Below are 24,142 nucleotides of genomic sequence, written 5' to 3' on the forward strand. Positions count from 1 at the left end.
GAATGTACAGAACTCTGAACTGTCAGTGCTTTCTGTGGACTCTACGAGTTATGAGCTAGAACGCACAAATACCTCTGCAGAACTCATTCATCCCACCCTCACCGCCAATCTGTCATCCCTTGTCTGCTCTACTCAATATTGGAGAAGTAAAGAAAATATTTTTATTCAAAATGATTTTTTCTTTGTTAAATGGTACATATTTCCTCATATGTACCTATATAAAGTGCTGATTTGCAAAAAAACGCAAAAATATAACAATAGTAAAAAAACATAAATGTACGCACCCATGTGCACAAACAGTAGTGTAAATCTACACTTTCTTTCAGTGTCTGCTTAGATCACAAAACATTTTTAAACTTTAAATAACAATATACATATTGTTGCCTTACACTCAGACAACAAAATTATATTGTCCACAACATTATTTCATTACCGACAGTTGGGTAGTCTTGATTTGGTTGACTTGCTGTGTACTCAGTGTTATGGACAGAAGTTGGATATTCTTGATTATTGGTAGTAGGTGGGTAGGCAAGGTTATGTGTAGCCATTTGTGGTTGATGATGTGTGGTGTTTATTAGACTACCTGAGTTAGGGTGTACCATTTGTTGGCCTCTGTTATGCATGGGGTAAGGTGCCTCTACATGGTATGGCGGTTGTTCATGTCCCTGCATTCTTGGCAGGAGTCGATCCAGGTAACCCATCATACATTCACGGTTCTCACGGCGAATATGCTCTTGCATACCCATGATTTGGGTAATAAAGGATTCCTGGAGCTTGCGCTCATTGTACATGAATCTTTGGAGACGTGCCTCCTCTTGGGCATCCATAGCCATATCCTTTAGGTGGTCTAACATCACTGTAGTCATGGTTTTGGTAGCTATTTCCATCTTATTTGGTATCTTCCTTTTTGTAGGAACATTATAAACTAGAAATGGGAAAAAGAAAGGAAAAACATTAGGATCACTGAGGATGAGAGAATATTGCTGCAAAATTAAATAGCAGTGTTGTTAGCAGATATGTGTTTGAGGCCTCCCCCCTCCTGCGCAATAGCTTCACGCTGCAACATATACGTGTTCATGTTTTAATATGTTTGCATGTTTAATTTAGGAGCCTAGTAGCTGTAGCTTTGTAGAAACAGTTGTAGGTTTGTAGATATACTTGTTCTGAACATGTAGTATAGATTGTTGTATAGATGTAGTTGTTGTGTAGTTTTAAAGTTGTAGTTGTGCCTAGTTGATAGTTTATTAATGTTACACTGTCATTAATTTAATTTATTTCATTACATTTACAAATTAAGAAACTTACTATTTGAACGCAACACTGTGCTCTGCGGTGACTGCAAAGGTTGGTTCGCTGACAAGGGTTGTGTCTCTTGCAAGGAGTGCGTATCTATTGCAGGCTGTGCTGATGCTAAAGGGGGCGAATCTTGAAATTCATCTTCAGACATATTGATTGTGTCTTCTGCACTGTTGGACCTCTCCAAATCAGCATGTTCCTCTACTGACTCGTCGCTAGTCACCATTATGGGCTGGTTAGACTGACTGCTTTCTGGTGGAGGAGTAGAAGCATCCCGGCAACTAGATGAAGACAGTGCATTGGGACTTGAAAGTGCTGAATTTCACACACCATGTTGCATTGTTTGTAAAACGACCATTCCATCCTTGCAGCACCGTTTTCCGACAGTTGTTATCATGGACTTTTGCATATTGTTTACACAGGGATTTTAATTTGTTCACAACCTGTTGCTAGCTGCATACAAAACAAAAAGAAATTTGTCAGCACTTATCCTTTAAACTGCATATCTGTGTGTGTCTAGCAAAATGAAAACATGAGGTATTAGTTCATATTTTGATCAAAAGACTTAAGCCTGCATCCCAATGTCAAGGGTACCTCATTATATGCAGGTCCTACACTGACCTATATGCTTTAAACACTATTAAAATGCAGTTAAAATCAGATGCACTCACCTCCCAGGTATAGAGGTTTACATCTAGCAAAGGCTGGCTTGTATTTTGAAACAAAACCAGAGAAAAATAAGCCCGTGCTCGGTATATCCCACATTATATATGGTACCAGCAGTTGGTACCATATATAATGTGGGATACACCGAGCGCGGGCTTATTTTTCTCTGTTGCTAGCTGCGCTTTATTCCACATTGGGGGTATTCAATTGTTAGACAGAACCGCTAAAATCCCGCACTCAAAAAATATTACCGTTAATACGGTAATATCTCGCTGGATTTCAGCTCGCAGCTCCCTGAGCTGCGAGCTGAAATCCAGCGAGTAAATTACTGTATTAACGGTATTTACGTGCAATATTACCGTATTAACGGTAATATTTTTCGAGCGCGGGATTTTAGCGGATCTCGCTAACAATTGAATACCCCCCATTGTGTCACAATTTTTGCAATGTTTGAATAAACAGTTGCATCCTTTACAGTTCCTGTAATTTGTCATTTTGTCTCTTCCTCCCCTCTGATATTTAACAACTCTTTGACCTCTTCTTCCATCCAATGAGACATACTCAATGCTTCTCCTTCTCTTTATTGACTCTTCTGCAACAGCATAATGATAACGTCATCCTCAAGCGTCCCAGACACCCAATCAGCTTCTTTCTGTGAGACCCGGATTGAAAAACCTGGGTCACACCATTCATACTGCAGGCTAACCAGGGCCAACACGGGAATTACCCCACCAAAAGTCCTGGGTCTAAATCCCGGGTTTTCAGACCCAGGATTTTTCACTGACACCAGACATACTGCGCCTAAACCCAGGTCGTCTGGGCTTGCCTCGGCAAAAACCCAGGTTTTTCATGCAGTATGAATGGGGTATTAGTCTCCATACCGACATTTATAAATTTCCACTTTGACCTCTGGGTCAACTAGTATGTGAATTAATCATACTGCAAGCAGAAATGTGATATAATACTGCTGCAATCATAACAGAATCCAATCATTATCAGTCATCACATTAGTATCAATGGGTTTCCATAGAATAAAACAAAACATTTAACTCTTAGGGAGGTATTCAATTGTTAGCGAGTTCGCTAAAATACTCGCACTCGAAAAATATTACCGTTAATACGGTAATCTGCGCGTAAATACCGTTAATACGGTAGTTTACTCACTGGATTCCAGTGAGATATTACCGTATTAACGGTACTATTTTTAGAGCGCGAGTATTTTAGCGAACTCGCTAACAATTGAATATCCCCCCTTAAAGTTCATTTGTGTGGATATAAACAGATAAAGATACAAAATGGTAGCAGAAATATTACATTGTTGCTACTAGCATAGTATCCAATCAGTATCATATGGAGTCAGTGATTGTATTTGTACAAATGAGTTTCAACAACATAAAACAGAACGAGATAGAAATATATTATATATATATATATATATATATATATATATATATATATATATATATATAAAAAATAAAATAAAAAGTTAAGTTGTATGGCTATAAAGAAAAAAAAATATATAAACTAAAAACAAAACCATGTATCAAAAGTATTTATTTAGTAAACATGGGATTAGAGACAAAAAATATGTCAACGCCTTAGGACATGTAATTTAGTGCTTTGAAGTTATAATCTGAGTTTTACAGTAAATAACCCATAGAACGCTGCGGATTTACAGTAAATAACCCATAGAACGCTGCGGATTTACACTAAATAACCCATAGAACGTTGCGGCTTGTCAGCACTGTCTGGTTACAATGTCAGTCAAACATGCTTAGTTCGCGCCCCTGGTACATTCCCTTGTGACCGTTATCCGCACCGCCTCCTCCATTCGCAACTGCCATAACCGCGCCGCACTTTCCATGAAATGGCTCCATTTCCTGTAAGTTACCTCTGTTCCTATTCAGCGCCGCCCACAATGTGCTGGAAGGAATAACGCACCACTGCCCGTGCAATAGCTCTCCCCCTCCGTCCATTCCATGCGCGCCTCGCCCTTTCCTATGCACAAGTCCTGACTTTCTGGCCACGCCCCGTCCGGTTACTCCGCCCCCGACACTCGGCCTTTTACTGTCCCCGTGGCCGGTTCTTGTCATTCCATTCTTGTCTGCTCTGATCCAGACTACATAATGGTCCGATATATCGAGAATATGGTAAGCTGGAGAGTAGTTATAGACAGCAGTTATCTCTCATGTCTCCAGGTTAGCGGGGTAATGGAGAACTGTGACCTGTGAAAATGAATGTGTTTGCATGTGACCTAAAATCTTACAACATAATATTTTACACAGCTTGAGTTTTAAATCTTCCAGTAAATTACTGTTATGTTAGACAGGTGAAAGTTATGTCTATCTCTAGTACTTTGGATTTTAGCATCTGAGATGTAGTATAATTAAAGTGCAAGTGTTCATTATATCATTTCATAAAATCTAAATTGAAAGTTATATTTGTTTTGGGGTTATTTATTTTTAAAATAAAATCCTTGGCTCAAAAGGTGGGATGCAAATTTATCACCCTTTTTGTGCACACATATGTGTGCCATTAATATATTTCAGTTTGAATTTTAAATTATTTGTGTGGGTGGATTCTGACAAGTAGTGATTACAGTTTAACTAAAGATGAATAGATTAGATATTATAAAAATGATTTCTGAGAGGTAGGTGTTTATGACTTTCTAAGTAATAGGTGCTGTACAGAAATATTAGTTCTGTATGTTGTCCATTATAAATCCACTAACAGTGGTCAGTACTGTGGTCAAAGTTACTAGGAAATACTATGTTGGTCTCTGTTTTAATGTTACTTTATTAACAGCTGTAATCAATCCATACCTTACATTGAAGGTAAAACTGCAGTATATGTATTCATCTCATTTCAATGATATGGCAGTCAATAATGACTAAGCATTTTGTAGTGTCTAGGGAAGTGTGTGTTTCACTAAACATGCGTTACCAGCAGGTACCAAATACAAAATGGCAAAAGCAACAGGCACTCTCCATATAGAAGGTAATAAAAAATGTTTGGCAAAACACCCTATGGGTATCAAAACATTGCAATAAAGATTACTTGTTTATCACCTAATATATGAAGAGTGTCTGTTGCTTTAACTATCTATTGAGATAACTATCTGGGTGGCTTCCATGAAGGAAGTATTAAATTGACCGAATATAGTATGCACATATATATTTTATTTTTCCTTTTTTTTTTTTTTTAACAAAATGCTCGTGCACGAGGAGTTAGAATAATGCATTCAACTCATGCTCTCTAAGCCTGGTATATGTGCTTTAATGCTGATAGTTGAATAATAATGTAAGTGAATGAACCTGTACAAATACATACTTTTTGCTTTGCATCAGTTTCCACACTTTCTTCAGTATTCTTGGAAGGTCTATCTTAATACAGCACTGGGGTCATAGGTCAATTCCTGACCATGGTGTTATTTGTGTGGAGTTTGTATGTACTCCCCGTGTTTGCGTGGGTTTCCTCCGGGTGGCTCCGGTTTCCTCATACACTTACAAAAACATACTAGTAGATTAATTGGCTGCTATCAAATTGACCCTAGTCTGTGTTCCTGGCTGTATGTGTTAGGGAATTTAGACTGTAAGTTTCAATGGTGCAGGGAATGATCAGAGTGACAAATATTCTCTGTACAGCGCCGCTAAATTAGTGGTGCTATATAAATAAATGATGATGATACACATTAAGTACATGGTACATTATATGCAGGGATGCTTTGAACAAGGGAAGATAACATAAAAGATTTTGCCTATGCTTTTGACAGGTGTTTTCCAGTGCCTATGTTCATAAGCTCTTTTTTGGGGGGGCTTTCTGGTGTTGTGCTTGTGAGTTGAACTGAAAATACCTCGGTTAAGCGAGGGATAGTGAATACTGGAACTAGGCCTCCCTTTTAACATCATATGTAAATAAAGAAGGTAAACGTACCACAACAATGTAAAATAAAGTGTGTATAAATATAACCATTTATAAATATCTCCCTGGGAGATCAAAAATATTGTTGGTCACACTGTTTATCCTAATGTGGCTGAATACACTTCTTGGTTTTGCTAATCCTCATCCTAAATGTTCAATATCTATTTGAGATTAATCGCTGAAAATGGAGAATCCGGTTAGGAAGCCTTCAAGGGAGCACCCCATCTCATTTGCATGAATAACATGAACCATGGGCTGCTGGGACTGGGCTCCATAATCAGATTACATAGTATACGGGCACCATGTGACGATTAGTAGTTTTAACTTCTATTTTGTTCGTAGAAAAAGCTGTTTTCAGATTGGTGGACCTGATTCCTTATTGCTTTAAATAAATAGATTGATTGTTCATATTGCTCTGTGTGCAAGTTATAGACCATGTCATAGAAACCTAAAAATAATCTTATTGTTATGTGGAATGTGCACCTAGATCAATAAGAAGCTGTTATTTGCTTGTGTGATGTAATTAGCTCTTTCTCTGTCCTCTATTTACTTTGTTAGATGTAAATGAAACCCTGCAGGGCGTTGTCAGTGCTGGCATCATCTTGGGCTGCAGGAGATGTAGCATACTGGAGAATGAAAAGTAGTCCGATGCCCTTTACAGTAAAAGGGCTGAGACTTTACAATGCCAGAAATTAAAAGGGAAATCCTACCAAGATTTATTTATTTTTGTTTAATGTATATCCGCAATTTTAAAATCTTTCAATCCTTGTTAACCATTCTAATTTGTATGCTTGAGACTTTGTAACATAAATCATTTCCATAAGCTAAAGATAGCGATCTCGCATCCAGCTCAGTTTATTACAACAGAACTTTGCAGACAGCAAGGGCTAACGAGTGTTTTGGTTATATTTTTTTTTGTTACAAAAATATTGCAGCTCTCTACACAGCAATTGCTGCTACAGATGAGCTTACCCTATTGAGCTTGTAATATGTAGTCTTCCACCATAAGGTATTTTAAAAACACAAGAGCATAGAAGGAATCTATGCTACTGTGCTACATGGCACTGATGGTGCTTTCAAAGTACTGAAAATGCTGAAAATTATGTTTTCAGATCGCTTTAACTTTGAGCTTTCAAAGTATGTTGAAAGCAGCCTCATCATGACTCAGAGGAATTGCTAATGATGAATTTTAAGTCTAAGTTTGGACAATGGTTGGACCACAAGTTTTGACACATTTTGGGCATGCCTGTTGTGACAGAGGGAATGGTTTTCCACAGGTCTCTAAGAGAGGAGTTAGGTATTCAGCTGATAGTCTGCAGGGCAAGGCTGCAAGCAGGGCCACACATTTGTACAGCAGTGTACCTAGTTTAAATATAAACAAGTGGAGGTCATATGTGTGACAAAATAATAGTATAGAGTGTGATTTAACTTGCATATTTTTAAGTGATTTAGAGGCATCTTTTTTTTTTTCACAGCTGAAAGGGTGTGTCTGCAGTGACACTAATAAAGCAGAGCACCTAAAGAGACTAGTCTATAAATATTAGATGGGTGTGTCGCCTGTCCGTCAAGTTTGGGCTGATGGACAGAGTTGTAAAGTACTTAAACCAGAGTTGTTCATTGTGCAGTGTGACCAATTCCGGTGCAAGGTTTCTCTGCTCCCTAGATACGCCGCACAGCATTAAACAATAATTAGTGCCGGACATCAGTGATATAAGCCAGGACATGGTTCCCTAGATAGCTGCCTAGTGGTAGTGCTGGGTCTGAGTGTGACTGGTGCTGAACAAGTTGGTGAATGACTAGGGAGATGGCCTCTGTTAACTTGGCATTCACAAGAAAGTGTGTTGAACTTTTATTGTCCGAATGGCAAAGTAGCTCATAAAACAAAGCACAAGCAAACTGTTGTGTATGCATCACCAGAAGGATGCTTGTATTACATTGTGTAGTTTACAGGAACCCTACTGTACTCTACATTTTATGTACGTTTAGGGTGTGTTGTGCTCGTTAATATGACAGCATACTTAAAGTCACCCTTTTAAGTGTGTTTTGTCAGGCTAGAAATACTTTTTCTTTCTGTTTGCACTTTCTAAAAGCTTTGCCCACTTGTGTCACATCTCCCTTCTTCTGTGATGGTGTGTAATTTATTTACAAAGCGCATTTGATGCACAATGCAAAACATTTTCATTTTGTAAATGTGCATTTAGATGGTTCCCCCTGCACTCATCAAGGTGCACCTCTACTCTTAGAAGACCCCACTGCAAACTACAAGTGTGTAAAGAGGTGAAAAAAATCTGAAGAGCACACTGTGCAAAAGCATAAATGTCACAGTCTAACCTCCTTCCACTAGAAAACCAGCCCTTTCACTTAAAACCACTTTTTTTTTTTTTTATTACTCAGTTTAGCTTCATTTATGGCTTAAATTAATCATGAGTATAACATTCTAGTATTTATTACATGTTGCACCTTTTGCCCCTTATAAATACTTCCAAAGAGTTTTGTAATGCACATTGGCCTTTGTGCTTTATAAATTGGACACAGTGGAGGCAAATACAGCTATATCCTCTATCACATGTGTTCCTACATATTGTTGTAACCTACATTAAACACGTTTGTTAACCCAACTAAGAAATATTGATGAAACTTTGATTAGTCTGTAGCTCAATCAAAACCAAACATTTTTGGTTGTTATTTTGTTTTTAATGGTTTTGAGGAAAAACAGCTCAGTGGCACTGAAAAATAAAATCCCTTAATTGTTTTCTATAAAATATTAACAATGTCTGTGCTCTTTGAGCCGTGTAAGCGAGTAGTGTTTGCAAGTCTAAGTTGTATAATATTCTGGACATCAACAGTCATTTGTAACTCTTTCCTAACCTTTATTACTGTGACGATTATGTATTAGTTATTTTCCCTTTAATATTCTGGTATTACAATGTATATTGTATGTAACCTTGTAATGTAATCTGAACGTGTGCTTTGCTAGATGATGAGTCTGAACCGATGCAAGTGTCAATAATCTTTTGAAATTGGCCAGAAAGACATAGATAAGCATCTCTGAGTTTTTTGGTACAGGGATGTGGACATGACCAGCCAAGCCAAATGAGCAGATGTGAGAACTCTGATCCTGTGAACATTCCAGATCTCAGGACATTCCTAGTTCACTTTGAAAGCCCTGTGACATTTGGGAGATCAATCTGTCCTTATTGACAGCTAAATTCCAAAGGTGGGGGATGAGAGCTATGTGGAAAAAAGGTTTCAAATCTGCTTTACACATCACAGTGTGCATTTTCATGAGGGGGTCTATCAAGACTGAAATGTCCCATATTTCTCAGTTGTGTTCCCTCACACACACACCAGGTCTTAACTATCAAGTAGTGACTCTGGTTCTATGTCCTAGTTTATTTTCTAAAACTTACTTGTCATTAACTTTTTGTAACTAAGCCTCAAACATTTTTCAGATTAAAATACATTTAATCTAGCATATTCTCCGTGTTTCTTTGTGAATTTATGAAGTCCAGGGAGGCTCATGCTACATGTGTGTGATTTAAGTGTGAAACATTAATAAGTGGTCTTGGTGAACGTAAGAACACCATAATAAATCACTTGTGGTGGAAGAAAATGTGTATTCATTACTAAGTGACTAAGGTTACACCAGTCACGGCCAGCTGTTCAGATTGCTGTATCTGAGACAGGCTGGGCGTTCGTGAGAGCTATAGTCTACAGTACTTTCGTAATCCTTGTTTATTTGTATGGTGCCACAGATTCTGTAGCTCCTGACATGGTTGACATACATGAAAACAATTACTATAATAAGAGGTATGTGGGTACAACTGCACATAATAATAAATACATGAACTCAATTGACAGAACAAATCAGAGGCCTAAAAAAAAAAAATCCGCATCAGACATGGCAGGAACATATGAGGTAAACTGATGGCAGACATGAGACAAAACGTAAAAAAGGATCTTACATTACATTCTGGAGGGGGTGGGGGGCAGAGAGAGAGACAACAAGATAAAGTGAGACAGTTTTGTTTGGGGAATGGATCAGCTGATGGGGCAGTGTGGAGAGACATGGAATGCAAAGGGAAAAGTAGAGGTACATAGTGGATAAGGATCAGTGTGCTTGGAGCTCTGGTTTCTGCCTGCAGACTCCTAAAATCAGAAAGGGCTGGAACTGTATATTATAATATTATCGAAAATGTCTAATTATTCAGACAACAGGCCTACCCCTGTTGGGGTAGGTCTGGGGGAATAAGAAATAAAATAATTGTTCATTTGTTATAGGTTATTTCTTGCTTTGCTTAGGGAGGGATATTGCTAGGAAAACCAGGAAGCATATCTCATACTGCTATTGCTGGAATCAATCTTCCTAAATAAGAAATCCCATTTGCCCCTGATGGTAACCACAAATAATCTCTTTTCCCATATATAAAATATAGTCCCTTAGTGAAAATGAGGTTCCAAATCCTACTGCATTTGCTGCATCACACCATTGTCTCAGGATGTCTGAGGAATTACAGTATTTATCTGTACAATTCATAGGGGGGAATTCAATTTTAGCAGTAACGCGGCCAATTGAATTCCGCCCATATTCGTTAATGAAAATAACACGTCCATTCTGGTTTTGACTGCCAGCATGATTTTCTCTCATTCATCATAGTGATAATTGATCTCTACAGAAAATCCATATACAGTTAGCACATGGTTTTTGTTTTTTTACATAACTTGTGAAGCAACATGAGTGGGGGGAAAAAAGCAGGAAGTACTATAAAATTTATGTTGCTTCATTTATTTTGTAATAAGTCTATGTAAACTGTAAGTGCACTTCTTCCTAAATATTCACATCCTTAGTCACTGACTTAGATCAGTAAATTAACCTATTCATGGGAAATATATGCTCTTACAGTTTTGTTTTGTTTTTGTGCCTTATGTGTTTAAATAGAATACTAATTTGATCACATTTCTGTAATGTGATAAAAGCATTACAGTACATGTATTACAGTTTAACACACTTTAAAATGATATTCATCTCACTCTTGTCAATGTTGCATGTAGCTAGGCAAGGTGAGACCAGGTGTCACTGTGCTGCAGCTAACATGGGAGGACTCAATCTGTCCTGTCCTTTGTAATACATGTTGCTTTTATTAAGCACTATTAAAAAGGACTGGACCAATGCAGTCCTCCTGTGTAAGCTACACTATCATATGAACATCTGTCCACTCATTAGAAGGCATATACCTAAATGTGGTTGCTAGATGAATGTTAATGATATGGGGATCTTATATCTTGGCTTGAGCTAGATCTCTCTCTGTTTTGCCACTCTAATGTGTGATCAATCCGCCCCTGAGAAACATTATATAAATCAATGTAATTTCTCACACACATGCACAAGTTTCTATGCCTCCTGAATTTCAAACGGTGATTTATTTTCTTCCCATTTCTTTTAAGTTTTTATCATACAAAAAAATTGGCATAAGATTTTGAAATTCTAAAATCTCTCAAATTTTTATCTAGTATTCCTAAGAATATAGTTTTTTGTTTTTGGATTGCATAATCTGCAGTTATTTGCATAGCAATAGTTTAGAAATGGCTTGGTAGAGACATGTCAGTATGAAAACAAAGTAGATTGAGTGGAGAGAATGTATGTATAGTAAGATAAGCCACTTCTATAGCAAAATGGACTTTATTGACAAGTAAGACACCTAGAATCCCACCATCATATATATATATATATATATATATATATATATATATATATATATATATATATATATATATATATATATAATCTCATATAGCGCCAGCATATTCCGTAGTGCTTTACAATTAGGACCATAATCGTTTAGAATACTTGCTGCTCTTGAGTGCTGCTTTGGTCAGGATAAGCTTAGTTATGGTATTGGCAACCTGATAGAGAAAAATATATACACTATTGCCTCAATACCCTGTTAGAGTTCAGTTCTACTGAAAGGATAAAAAACTGCTTTGACAGAGCAGAAAGAAAAAGTACTGAGGGACAAAATGTAACTTTGTTTGTTTGAAAGAACCATTACAAACCCAGAAAAACTGAAGTGTTAACATTTTTCAGTGGTTACATCATGATGCAGTCTTGGGGAAACCCAGCCCTAGAGTAAGGTGCTAAATGAACCTCCCAGTGTAAGGTATATTTCCTGGGACATAAAACAGCCACTTAATCAAATTTCTGAATATGTTCATTCCAGACTAAAGCTACTGAATGTGGTCATTATTTTTACAAATTTGTATACCACAATTCTTCAGAGTGTTGAGAGAGGTGTGTGTGTGTGTCAGTGTGTGTCAGAGAGTGGGGAAGGGTTTTTTTTTCTCTTTAACCTTTAGTTGCAGTGCTGAGTCATTGTGCAATCTAAATTCCTGTTATGTTTTCCTGAGGTAATTTTAAAAAGCTAGACAAAAATTTACAATGTAATTTTTTTTTTTTATTATTTAGAAGAATTACAGCTGGCTTGTCCATCTCATGGGATATTTATATATAGAGTAAGTTAGGACCTTCTAGGGTGGGCTTACACCACCTTATTCTAAAGATAACCTCTTGCACTTGATGGCATATTGCAGATCTTTAGGACTCCTAGCAATACCCTCCATTTACAAATGTGAATACTCTACGGCAATAGATACATTGATTAACGGTATGGTTTAGTTGTTAACCCTGTTTGAGTGAACGGATATGTGAAAATTATTTGTTCAGAGGCTCATTTTCATTTTTTTCTCCCTGTATTTCAGGAGGGATTCAAACAAGCCCTGGCTGATGCTGGAAGCACGCTTGTAGTTGTTGACTTCACAGCTACATGGTGTGGACCATGTAAAATGATTGGACCTTTCTTTGATGTAAGTCAATAAATGTCATCTAATTTAGCCACTTTTTTATCTATATTAGTAGTATTTTACTTGTATAATGACAATCAATTACAGAGCTTTGACTACATATTATCTATACAATCACATCAGTCCCTTTACTATTGGAACTTACTGCCTACATTCCCTACCACACACACACACGTCCTTTATTTTGGATTGTGTTATTAAACCGGAGCACCCAGAGGAAACCTACGCAAATATGGAGAGAACATAGAAATTCCACACAATAGTGCCCTGCTTGGAATAATTTACACCCAGTGGGCAATTTATTAGTTTTGCCTTTCTACTACCTCTGCCCCAGATCAGCCTGGACTCCTTGTGGCATGGAAACTTTCCTAGAGATTCTGGAAAATGTTGCTGCACATTCATGTATGAACCTTCCGTTCCACCACATCCCAAAGGCGGTCTATTGGATTGAGATCCAATGACTGTGGAGGCAATTGGTGTACACTGAGCGCCTTGTCCTGTTCATGGAAGCAGCTTCAGATAATATGGGCCTGATCCATTAAGGAGCACAAATGATGTGCTGTATTTTTCATCAAATCAGCAGAATTGTTGAGGGAGAATTGAGAGTGGGTAACTAAATCTACAGAAGTACCATCCCGGCTTGTTTTCTGCATTACCAAGTACACTATTCAGAGAAGGGGTCTCCAAATATTTTGTGAAAGGAGAATATAGTACATTCAGCAGTATTATACTAGTAGAGAATGTTGGGAACCCTCCCCCCACCCTTCTGGTTTGGGACTCTTGAAAACTCCCATACAAAATTATCATGTTGCTTCTTATGGCCCAAAACATATAAGCTCTTGCTTTTTAACCATGATTTTAGCAAAGCTTGTATTATGATTATCCTAATTGCCCTGTTCCGCCTCCAGTTATAAGGAAGAGCAAATGTCTAATACACGCATGTCTGCATTGGTGCATATTCATCCGTTCTTTGTGGGCATATGCAGTGTGAATTTGTGAAATTTGAATGAGTTCTCTGTACAGCGCTGCGTAATTGGTGGCGCTATATAAATAAAATGATGATGATGATACTACGCAAACTGGCATATGTCTATCACTGCATCAGGCCCAACGTGTTCAAAAACAGCCTTTTATTCTAACCCCATGAATAGCTCTCCCAAATGACCAAATAAAATGTATTATATATAACCATTTTATATATTTGTTCCAGAAATGTGTGCAAAACACTTTTAAATAGGTAGGAGTAGTCAAATCTGTAAATCTTTTCATTTTTAAAGTATTGCATTTATTGTCTGCTTTAATCTGGTCTTCTCTGTACTAAATTGCATCTAATAGTGGATTTCCCCATTTTTAAAAAGAGAAAAAATATTTATTTTTTTGTTTTTTACGCCACATAGGACAAAGATTTTTTTTTTTTGTTTGAGGTACATAGTCCCTTTCAAATCAGTTTTACATATTGGAGTACAATTAACAATCTAGTCTTCAAGCCCTTAAAATGAGTCATATTGCATGTGATTTATTTTTTTTTACTGAATTTGTTGTTACAAAGGGAGTGTTTTGCCACAGGCTTCTAAAAGAGCAGTTAGGAATTTGTTTGCAGCCTCTCTAAGCAGAATGCCAGTTAGTTTCACATTTGTACAGCAGTACACCTGAGTTCTAGAAATACAGGTATTTGTGACAAAATAATAGTATACTAACATGTATAACTTGTTTATAGTAGTATGTCGTGAAATGGTTTGTAGCTCTTTCCACAGCTAGCAGCAGGCTTATAGGGTGTGTCTGCACTAAGGTTACTCAAAACGGAACACCTGCAGCTAACTAATTTTTAAAGGCAAGGTGGGAGTGTCATTTCGCCATTAAACCAGGCTTATGGGAGGAGTGTGAAGTACTTAAACATGCCTGTTTTCATTACGCAGTGTAACCAATGCCAGACAGTGGCTTATGTCTAAAGAGCTGGTCTCTTACTTTTGCATTATGGTTACAAGAAAAGTGTATGCTACTATGTTATAAATGTAATCATGTGACAAAGCCATGTGCAAATAAAATATATATATATATATATATGACTGAATACTTTTAAAACCACTTATAGCAGCATTACCATGAGGTAAACGTTTACCAATCTTGCATCCTATTTTAGGAATTTTGGTTCAAACCACCTTACAATACTGCTTCAGTTCATTGATGCTTTTAGAGGCATTTGTGTATGCTCAATGAGGTTAAGATCTGGACTTTGCACTCGTTACAAAACCTTTTTATACTTTTTCTTTTTCAGCTTGTAGATTTTTTTCCAGTTGTAGATTAGCTGGTTTGCTTTATCATTGTGTTGCATGATCCAATTTCAGCCAAGCTCCAGTTATTAGACAGATGGCCTCACTTTTACATTTAAATATAAAACTTGTGTATAAAGAGGAGTTAATGGTGTACTTCATGATTGTTGGAAAAACAACCCCAAATCATCTTATAGCCTTGCCAGACTGATGAGCAGCAACTATTGCTCCTCTGGGGTCCTTTCAGATGGTTTTTTCTCTGGAACATGGTGTTAACACAAACCTGAATACTCCAGACTAAGCTGCCAAATGCTATGCTTTTTATACAGAGGATGTAGCACTGCCCGACGATTAAATAATGGTGTGCACTTGATTAGCATCCCCTAGCTCAAATAAGTCGGGGCACGTGGCTTTTTCATGTTGTGTGATTTATTTATTTTAAATAATGAAAAAGTAAAATCTGACTTGACGTTTTTGTCACATGAGATTAGACTTATGATTAACACAGATTTGAAATAAGGTGCACTTTTTCACAAGTTTGGAATCCATATCATCTGGAGAAGAGCCTGTTTTAATCTTTAAGTTGTATTTCTGGGGTTGTACCAAACGCATACAAGTAAGAAAGCAAGATTGTAAAGTTAAAATACTGCAGTTCTTTTTCATTTATTTTTCTATGCCACATTATCCAGAGGTATTAGTTTAATGACCATGGGAAATGTGTGTTTCTCAGTTGATTCATTTTTGTTATGTTTGTTTCTAGGGCTTGAGTGAAAAATACACAGATGTCATGTTCCTAAAAGTAGATGTGGATGACGCACAGGTGAGTTAATTCTTTCTTTATGAAATCCCTGGTGGTTTTTTTTAACCTCTCTTAGAGAGCCCTACTCTATTATTAAATATATGCTATTGCAAATTTAATGTGCTTGAAAAGTACACCCTATGAAGCTACTTGTTATATTAAAAATACAATTTATTCAATGTGAAAAAAATATATAGATGTTGTTATAAGAGTGTTAGGATGTTCTTTCATGAAAGCATTTTGCAATATTTGAACAGATATAATCACCCATTGAACCTCTTCATACACAGCAGCAGCAAGTATGATCAACGCAAGTGATTAGATTCTGAAGTATACATATACCTTTTTATGTAATTTGTAGTTTTGCTCTATTATTAATACACATGAAATGCAGTAAAGATGTTTGTACTCCAGGGGTATATTTACTAAACTGCGGGTTTGTAAAAGTGGAGATGTTGCCTATAGCAACCAATCAGATTCTAGTTATTTATTTAGTACATTCTACAAAATGACAGCTAGAATATTATTGGTTGCTACAGGCAACATCTCCACTTTTACAAACCCGCAGTTTAGTAAATATACCCCCCCCCCGGAGTTAATACTAATTACTGGTACAGATATTTATACATTGCTTAAAACTACAATTTACTTACAGTGAAATATTTTCTTATTTTATAGGATGTTGCTTCACACTGTGATATCAAATGTATGCCAACCTTTCATTTTTATAAAAATGGAGAACGGGTACGTATGAACTAAACTGTCCTAATTAAATTGACATCAAAATGCAATAAAGTTGTATATTTTTAACTAGTGCTTTTAAATCTTACATTAAACAAGAGGTAAATATGAGGCAAACAAAATCTACATTTGAAAAGAATACCAATTTAGTGGAAACCAAGCCTAAAAACTGACCCAGTATACAAAGATGGATGATGTGCTCACAAACTTTTATGTATGAAGATTTAACATTGTTGTCTACTACACTGCAGTCTGTTATCAGTCATTTAATAGTGTGGGAGGCTCACATGCTTATCTTATACTGACCACACACACTGATCTACACTAAAGCTACATTTGACCAATAAATTGTTTATTCAACGACCTGTATTTTTAGTTTTTGTTTTTTTTTTTTGTTTTTTTTTGCATTTTTGCTATTTTTCTGGTATATGTGGAAGCTGCATATAACCAAAAATAACATACATCAATCCTACAGCCAGTGGTTTTGAAGGAAAGGGTCCATCCTGTGTGGCTCTCCCATTAGATGAGAATTATCCAGTGATGCAGTGAAGAAGACTCCTAATATTAACCAGCATTTTCTTTTCTGATCAAATCTGAAAGTGCTCTGTTCCTATCTCCAGCAATTTGCTACACTACTATGCTCTGAGTAGACAGTGCAGAGGGTTAACAAGGGTATATTTCTTGGTATTGGGAGCAGGGCACAGTAAAACTGCTGATGTAAACTGGGTCTCCGTTCTAATATTGACAAAACAGATATGTTCGATGCATGTGCTGACAATTGTGGAAGTACAGTAACACATGCTGATATGGTCTCATTAATCTACTGTTTATGATTCATCTTAATTGTTTAGTTCAACACTTTGTTCATCTTCTTACAGATACATGAATTTAGTGGCGCTAACCAGGCCAGTTTGGAAAAGAAGGTGCAAGAGCTGAAATAAGTCCATGTAACAGGACATCTGTTTGTATTCATTTTAATATCTGTACATTGCAACCACATTTTAAACTATCATGTATAAATATATGGAGGGAAATTGTGACCCTTGCTCTCTGCTCAAGCGCTATACTGTAATCTTTCCCACTATTTCTTTATTGTACTGCTTGAAGTGGGCCCAAGGAGAGAGGAGCTGTATAATAAAATGACTGTTAACTCAACTGATTTTGTTTTTGTTTTTCTCTTTTCTTTTGTTTATTTGAGTTGCATAATGTATTGAACAGGTATGTGTGTATTATTAATCTTTTTGTAGCATCAACATACAAACTCCATATACAGATTTCCCTGGTTGGACTAGTCCTCATGTTTCCAGCGATTTGAGGCACCACTCTAACTACTGTGTCACTCTGCTCTCTGTATAGTTATATCCAAACAGTCGGCACCTGAGACTACTAACAACCAAAATATAATTTGTAAAGTATGTGATTTACATTATTAACTAAAACACATAAATGCAAATCAAAGTTTTTTTAGGCAACATCATTTGTAATTGATATACATTTTAAATGGCTTTACAACCTCTTGACTATAGACTTGTCTCCTAAAGTTAGGAATACCTTCCAACATTTTAACGGGGGACCTGGCTAGGAGAATGCTTTAAGTATGTGAGTACTGGAAACTCCGTCAGTTGTCAGGTCCTAATATATGATTTCTGTTGAGAAAATTCAACTTCTTTGTGTAGTCGTATATGCTTTTTAGGCTACATGAGCATATGCAATGTAAGAGGAAGTGCTGCCATGTCCATCTTGTAAATTAGGGTCTCATTATTGTGTACCCAGTATAAAAGTGTGATTAAACACTTTTTTTTTTTTTTTTGGCCCTGCTACACAAGGCATAATAAGGTAAGAAGCCTTTGGACAGGAATAAAATGAAATCTGTGGGTAATTGTGATGCAATAAAGATATGTGTTTCTTAATGATCGCTAAAACTGCACTCCCTTTGAGAGATCTGTTGCATAACAACTGGGATCCTGGGTGTGTTGACAAGTGAGATATACTATGTAATGCTTTCTTCTAGGTTGTATTGTGTTGAATTTGTGTCCATTATCTCCTTTGGTATAGTGTCCTCACACGAAAATCTGCATAACCTCATGAGTTGGCTTCTAAATAAAGACTTTCACATTCGAGATGATATCTATGATAGAACAACATTTGTTTGTGGGTTGTTGTTTGTATATATATATATATATATACACACACATATACATACATTTGTTCCATACAAATGTTAATAGAACGCTCTCCATCCCTGAGAGAGACCAATGGGTATATTTAACTAAACTGCAGGTTAAAAAAAAAAAAAAAAAATGGAGATGTTTCCTATAGCAACCAATCAGATTCTAGCTGTCATTATGTAGAATATACTAAACAAAAGATAACTAGGATCTGATGGGCTGTTTTATAGACAACATCTCTACTTTCTCAAACCCTCAGTTTAGCAAATATATCCCCAAAGCAGCAAGAAATTGTAGGAATTCAGAACTAGCTTTCACATATAATGCAATCTCAGAATCCATGTTTTTCTGATTACTTTTGGGGGGAAAAGTGTGATAGATAGCAGGGCCGGATTTACCATTAGGCAATTGCCTAGGGCCCAGCGGTCCCCAGAGGGCCCTCCCAGGGCTTGAGGTGAGACCACCCTTTAAAAATGGGCTGCTACGTATGGGCCAGTGCTATGTGCTAGCCCCCCCGGGCTAAAATCTTCCAGCCAGCCCCTGAATAGGGGTATATGTTATGCTACAAAACTATAGTGCTATGGATTTTTTCAGGGAGGGGGCCCCAAACCAGTATCTTGCCTAGGGCCCCATGTGGTCTAAATCCGGCTCTGATAGATATAGATAGATAGAGATATATATATATATAGCTATATCTATTTTTATTTATATTTTAAACCATTTAATTGCAGGTGATGACAGTGCTTTGCACATTCTGACACATTCACGAAACCCTTACAAAATTAGTCCTGTGACATCACTGCTTACCAAATATAATGTTCTGTTTTAATGGAGTGACCTATAGGAGGTCAAGCTTGATAGCACAACAGCATCAACTTTATGTTGAGGATGTATTTTATTTATATTGATGCCTATTGAGTTGAATGTAAGCTTCTCTTTTCAGGATATAGTGTACCCTTATGATGATGCACCATATCTGCTTCTTCCATTGAATGTATTGAACATAAATATCCCCATGTCTGCTTGTGTTAATCTGTAGGATGGTTTAAATACAGTTTCACGTTTATTTTTCTATTTGTACCACTATTTAATCTAGAAATGACTGACCATTTTTGGATTAATTTAAAAAATATAAATCATCCCCTTCTCCAGACCAATTGTTTCTGTTTAAATGTTTTCAGTACAGACAGAGGTGGGCGCCTGGTGCAAGAACATGTTTTAAAATTATTTAACGATTATTTCTGCTTTTATAGTAAAGTAATTTTTATGCTGCCTGCCAAAACTAGCATTATCAAGATGGCCAGAGAATGATTTTGTTTTATTTCTGGTAAAAGCAAGTGAAGACAAATATAACCCCTTATCACCACAATTTTATTTAATTGTAACTGCTCAGTGATGCACAGCTGCCCAATTGATACTACCCCAAAGATGTAAGGGTTAACTTACTGCTTTGCCAGTCCAGTCTTTGAGTCTGCTCACCAGATTTGGGGTTTCATTGCCTCTGAAGTGGGTAAAAAAATGTAAAATGGTTAAAATTTATTTTAAAAAAAAAAACCTGTCAAAATTGTAAACATTTTACACAAAAAAACTTTATTTAAGAAATATTTTTTTGCACATAATTAAATTATTTTAATCTGATATCTGTTACCATAATATGTATGGCAGCAGTATAGGTGCCGCCATAACTTGAATGCAATTCACTTGAGGTATCCTACCCTGGCAAATTTTACCACCACCAGGATTATTGCCAGTGATAGGGTTATAGGTCTGTCCATGTCACGTCTAAGCGACAGCGAGCCGGGCACCAGCAACTTCAGCAGAAGAGGAGGAGGAAGACAAGTGGTGATAGGGGAGAGGTGGAAGGAATGGGAAGTGGGAGAAAGTATAGGACAAGAGGAAAAGTGGGTTGTGCATGATAGAAAAAGGTGGGGAATAGATATTGTGAATAAGGTGACAGAAAACAAACACAAAAAGGGGGAGTTAGGAAAGACACACAGACAATACAGAGGCACAGACGGAAAAAGAGACCGATGACCAGACAGACGTGCAGATACAAATTATGGCCAGAAAGGCACAGGAGCACATACAAAGTGGAGACAGATGTGCTCACACACACGTGGACAGAGGCACACACATGGGTATATATACAGAGAGACAGAGACTGGGTGATAGAGACATACACAATGTGGGGGAGGAAGGAATAGAGACAGCTGTGCCTCCTGGGAAAACATGTTGCATGTGGCCTGTTATGTGGCTGTACTGCTGTAAAGTATGTAATTATGCTTATCCTTTTCTGGACCATTCAATGCAGCTGGCGCCTGAAGCATCTGCTCTACCCGCATTACACCCCTGACTACAGATAAAGGATATATACCGCACAAATATGGTGCGTTTTTACCACTTGCTTTACATTCCCCAACGGTCCAGCCAACTCAGCATGGGCCTGTCCTCTAGGGGGCAGCACAAGAAATAATTGAACCGTTGCATATAGAGAGTACTAGCGTAATGTTGAGACGTACAGGGACCCTCCACGTACCCCTGCCAATGGGTACTAGTATTAAAATGTTACATTTTAGTGCAATCCCCTTGTGACACTACATGTGTCAGCATACACCAGTGTTGGCTAACCTGTGACACTCCAGGTATTGTGAAACTACAAGTCCTTGCATACCCTTCTAGCAATAAGCTGCTATATATTGGCAAAGCATGCGGGGGCCACTCATTGCATCCAGGGGCAATTTTGCTTGGTATGAGTGGTTAGGACTTTCTGGGGCAATTCCCTACAAGGTGTGAGCAACAGTAAGCAGAGATTTTAACCTGAAGAGCGCTATGGAGTGTCATCGAATTGAGGCTCCTATGGGACCTCATGCTGAATTGCATTCCCCCCTCTATGTTAAAACAATGTACTTATTTTCTAGATTCATCTGTATTTTACAATTTATTCTACACTTTATTTCACTAATAGTGGTTTGCAGATTGGGCAATTAAAATACAATTTATAATCTAGCTATACTTGGAGAGTTATATTTAACTATAGCACCCAACTGATGTTTTCACTGTATGTAACTGATACTTGGGGGGTAGGCGATTCAATTCCAGATGAATGGATCCAGACATTCAGTTTAGAAGACCTGCAATAATGCTTGCAATTTTTTTTTTTTAGTGAATTAAACATGGTTTACCATGTGATCATCTTATTAATTGAATTGTTTTTTTCTCACTCCCCTTCATTAAACACCATAAAATTAGGTGGCCCTTGTGCCACCAAAATAGCTCTGACTCACAATGCATGGACTCCACAAGACCTCTGAAGGAGTCCAGTGTTATCTCGCATCAAGAGCAAATCCTTTAAGTCCTGTAAGTTGCAAGGTGGGGCCTCCATGTCTCAGACTTTTTTCCAGCACATCCCACAGATTCTCGATCAGATTGAGATATGGGGAATTTGGAGTGCAAGTCAACACCTTAAACAAGTGTTGGCTAACCTGTGAAACCCCAGATGTTGTGAAACTACAAGTCCCAGCATGCTTTGCCAATATATAGCAGCTTATTGCTGGAAGGGTATGCTGGGACTTGTAGTTTCACAACACCTGGAGTGTCACGGGTTAGCCAACACTGCCTTAAACTCTTTATCATGTTCCTCAAACCCATCCTAAACACTTTTGCAGTGTGCCTAGGTGCAATATGCTGCTTAAAAAGGCCACTGCCATCAGGGAATACTGTTGCCATAAAGGGGCTTTCTTGGTCTGCAACAAAGTTTAGGTAGGTGGTATGTGTCAAAGTAACTGCCAGGGCCCAAAGTTTTCCAGCAGAACATTGCCCAGAGTATCACACTGCCTCTGTCAGCTTGGCTTCTTCCCATAGTGCTTTTTGGTGACATTTGTTCCCCAAGCAAATGACGCACACACACCCAGCCGGCCACATGATGTTAAAGAAAACGTCATTCATCAGACCAGGGCATATTTTTTCATTGCTCCATTTCAGTTCTGGCACTTACATGCCCATTGTAGGTGCTTTCGTTGGTGGACAGGTGTCATAATGGGCATTCTGATTGGTCTGGGGCTATGCAGCAAGCTGCGATACACTGTGTGTTCTGACTTCTTTCTATCATAGCAAGCATCAACTTTTTCAGGAATTTGTGCTACAGTAGTTTTTCTGTGGAATTCAACCAGACAGGCTAGCCTTCGCTCCCCACGCGCATTAATGAGCCTTGGGTGCCCATGACCTTGTTACCGGTTCACTGGTTGTCCATCCTTGGACCACTTTGCTAGGTACAACCACTGCATAACAGGAACACCCCACAACACCTATCATTTTGCAGATGCTCTGACCCAGTCATCTACCTATCACAATTTGGCCCTTGTCAAAGTCAGTAAGATCAGCAGGCTTACCCATTTTTCCTCTTTCCAATACATTTTCAAGAACTAACTGCTCACTTACTGCCTAATATATCCCACCCCTTGACAGATAACATTGTAACAAGAACATCAATGTTATTCACTTCACTTGTCAGTGGTTTTAATATTGTGGTTGATCGGTGTATATACCAATTTCTGCAGTATTGCTATGTAATAATTTCTGGAATAAGCAGGAGGTCTTGAATGCACATGTTGATAAAATTGTGAATGTCCTATGATGACAAGGTAACTTTATACAGTATACATTTATTTCTATAACAAGGACTTACCTAGTGCTTCCATTCTAGCAGTAACACCAGTGATTTGAGTGGGCTAGTATATGGTGGTATGTCATACCACCACTTCTCCTACAGCCTTCATTGTAAAACTATCAAATTCCATTTACTTAGATTCCCATTACATTTTTAATACCGCCATGTCTAAAGTACCATACCGCCACTTCTACGGCCACTGAATAATACTGTTAGGAACAAAGCTATGTACTGCTAATTAAATACCCAGATGAATGGGTGGGATGCTGGGCCAAATAGAAGGCTGTACCACCTTCAAATTAATACACAATAATAATACACCAGCAGGGTTGGTTCACACACCCTAATATGTCAAATGTAAAAAAGGTGCTACATTGCTGTGATTGAATAATTATCATACAAAAATGCACAATGCTAGGCTATACTTTAAGCACAATAACATATTTTAACTTGTATTTCTCTATTTTCCCTGTTAGTGATAGTTAGACTATTTTGTATATTCATGTGCTTTCTCAGTTTGTATCATTATTCCTCCTTAACGTAGTTTTCACTACCATCCAATACAAAATGTACGTTCACATAAACATGCTGACTTCTATATGCATTTTTGCTATTCTTTTACCTCCCTGGGAGGAGTCATCTGCCACCTTGAATAACAAGCTCAAGTAAAACCCAAGCCATGTGACCCCACACAGAAAATCCACCCAGTGCTCCATGCCAATAAATGGCTAGTACTTGATACTCTACCATCCAAGAC

At 37.6% G+C, this 24,142-nt stretch overlaps 2 protein-coding genes across 3 annotated transcripts in view; one reads left to right on the plus strand and one right to left on the minus strand.

Moving 5' to 3' along the window:
* LOC142153835 (thioredoxin-like) overlaps positions 1-17,706 on the plus strand; it is a 54,772-nt gene extending 37,066 nt beyond the window's left edge. Inside the window, exons 2-6 of one of the 2 annotated variants that reach the window (XM_075210902.1) lie at positions 4,085-4,112; positions 12,640-12,744; positions 15,772-15,831; positions 16,489-16,554; positions 17,430-17,706. In XM_075210902.1, the coding sequence (XP_075067003.1) occupies positions 4,089-4,112; positions 12,640-12,744; positions 15,772-15,831; positions 16,489-16,554; positions 17,430-17,492 (318 nt within the window). In that variant the 5' untranslated portion in view covers positions 4,085-4,088 and the 3' untranslated portion in view covers positions 17,493-17,706. Of the gene's footprint in view, positions 1-3,980; positions 4,113-12,639; positions 12,745-15,771; positions 15,832-16,488; positions 16,555-17,429 lie in introns of those variants that run through there. The other variant, XM_075210901.1, reaches the window with a different exon arrangement.
* Positions 148-3,944, minus strand: LOC142153819 (uncharacterized). Its single transcript, XM_075210900.1, has 3 exons — positions 3,854-3,944; positions 1,306-1,749; positions 148-925 (listed from the first exon to the last, which is right to left on the minus strand). Exons 2-3 carry the CDS (start codon positions 1,520-1,522, stop codon positions 405-407), a joined length of 738 nt encoding a protein of 245 aa, XP_075067001.1. The 5' UTR covers positions 1,523-1,749; positions 3,854-3,944; the 3' UTR covers positions 148-404.
* Positions 17,707-24,142: the final 6,436 nt, after the last annotated feature.

The sequence above is a fragment of the Mixophyes fleayi genome, chromosome 1 (genome assembly GCF_038048845.1).
Source record: "Mixophyes fleayi isolate aMixFle1 chromosome 1, aMixFle1.hap1, whole genome shotgun sequence".
NCBI classification, from domain to species: domain Eukaryota; kingdom Metazoa; phylum Chordata; class Amphibia; order Anura; family Limnodynastidae; genus Mixophyes; species Mixophyes fleayi.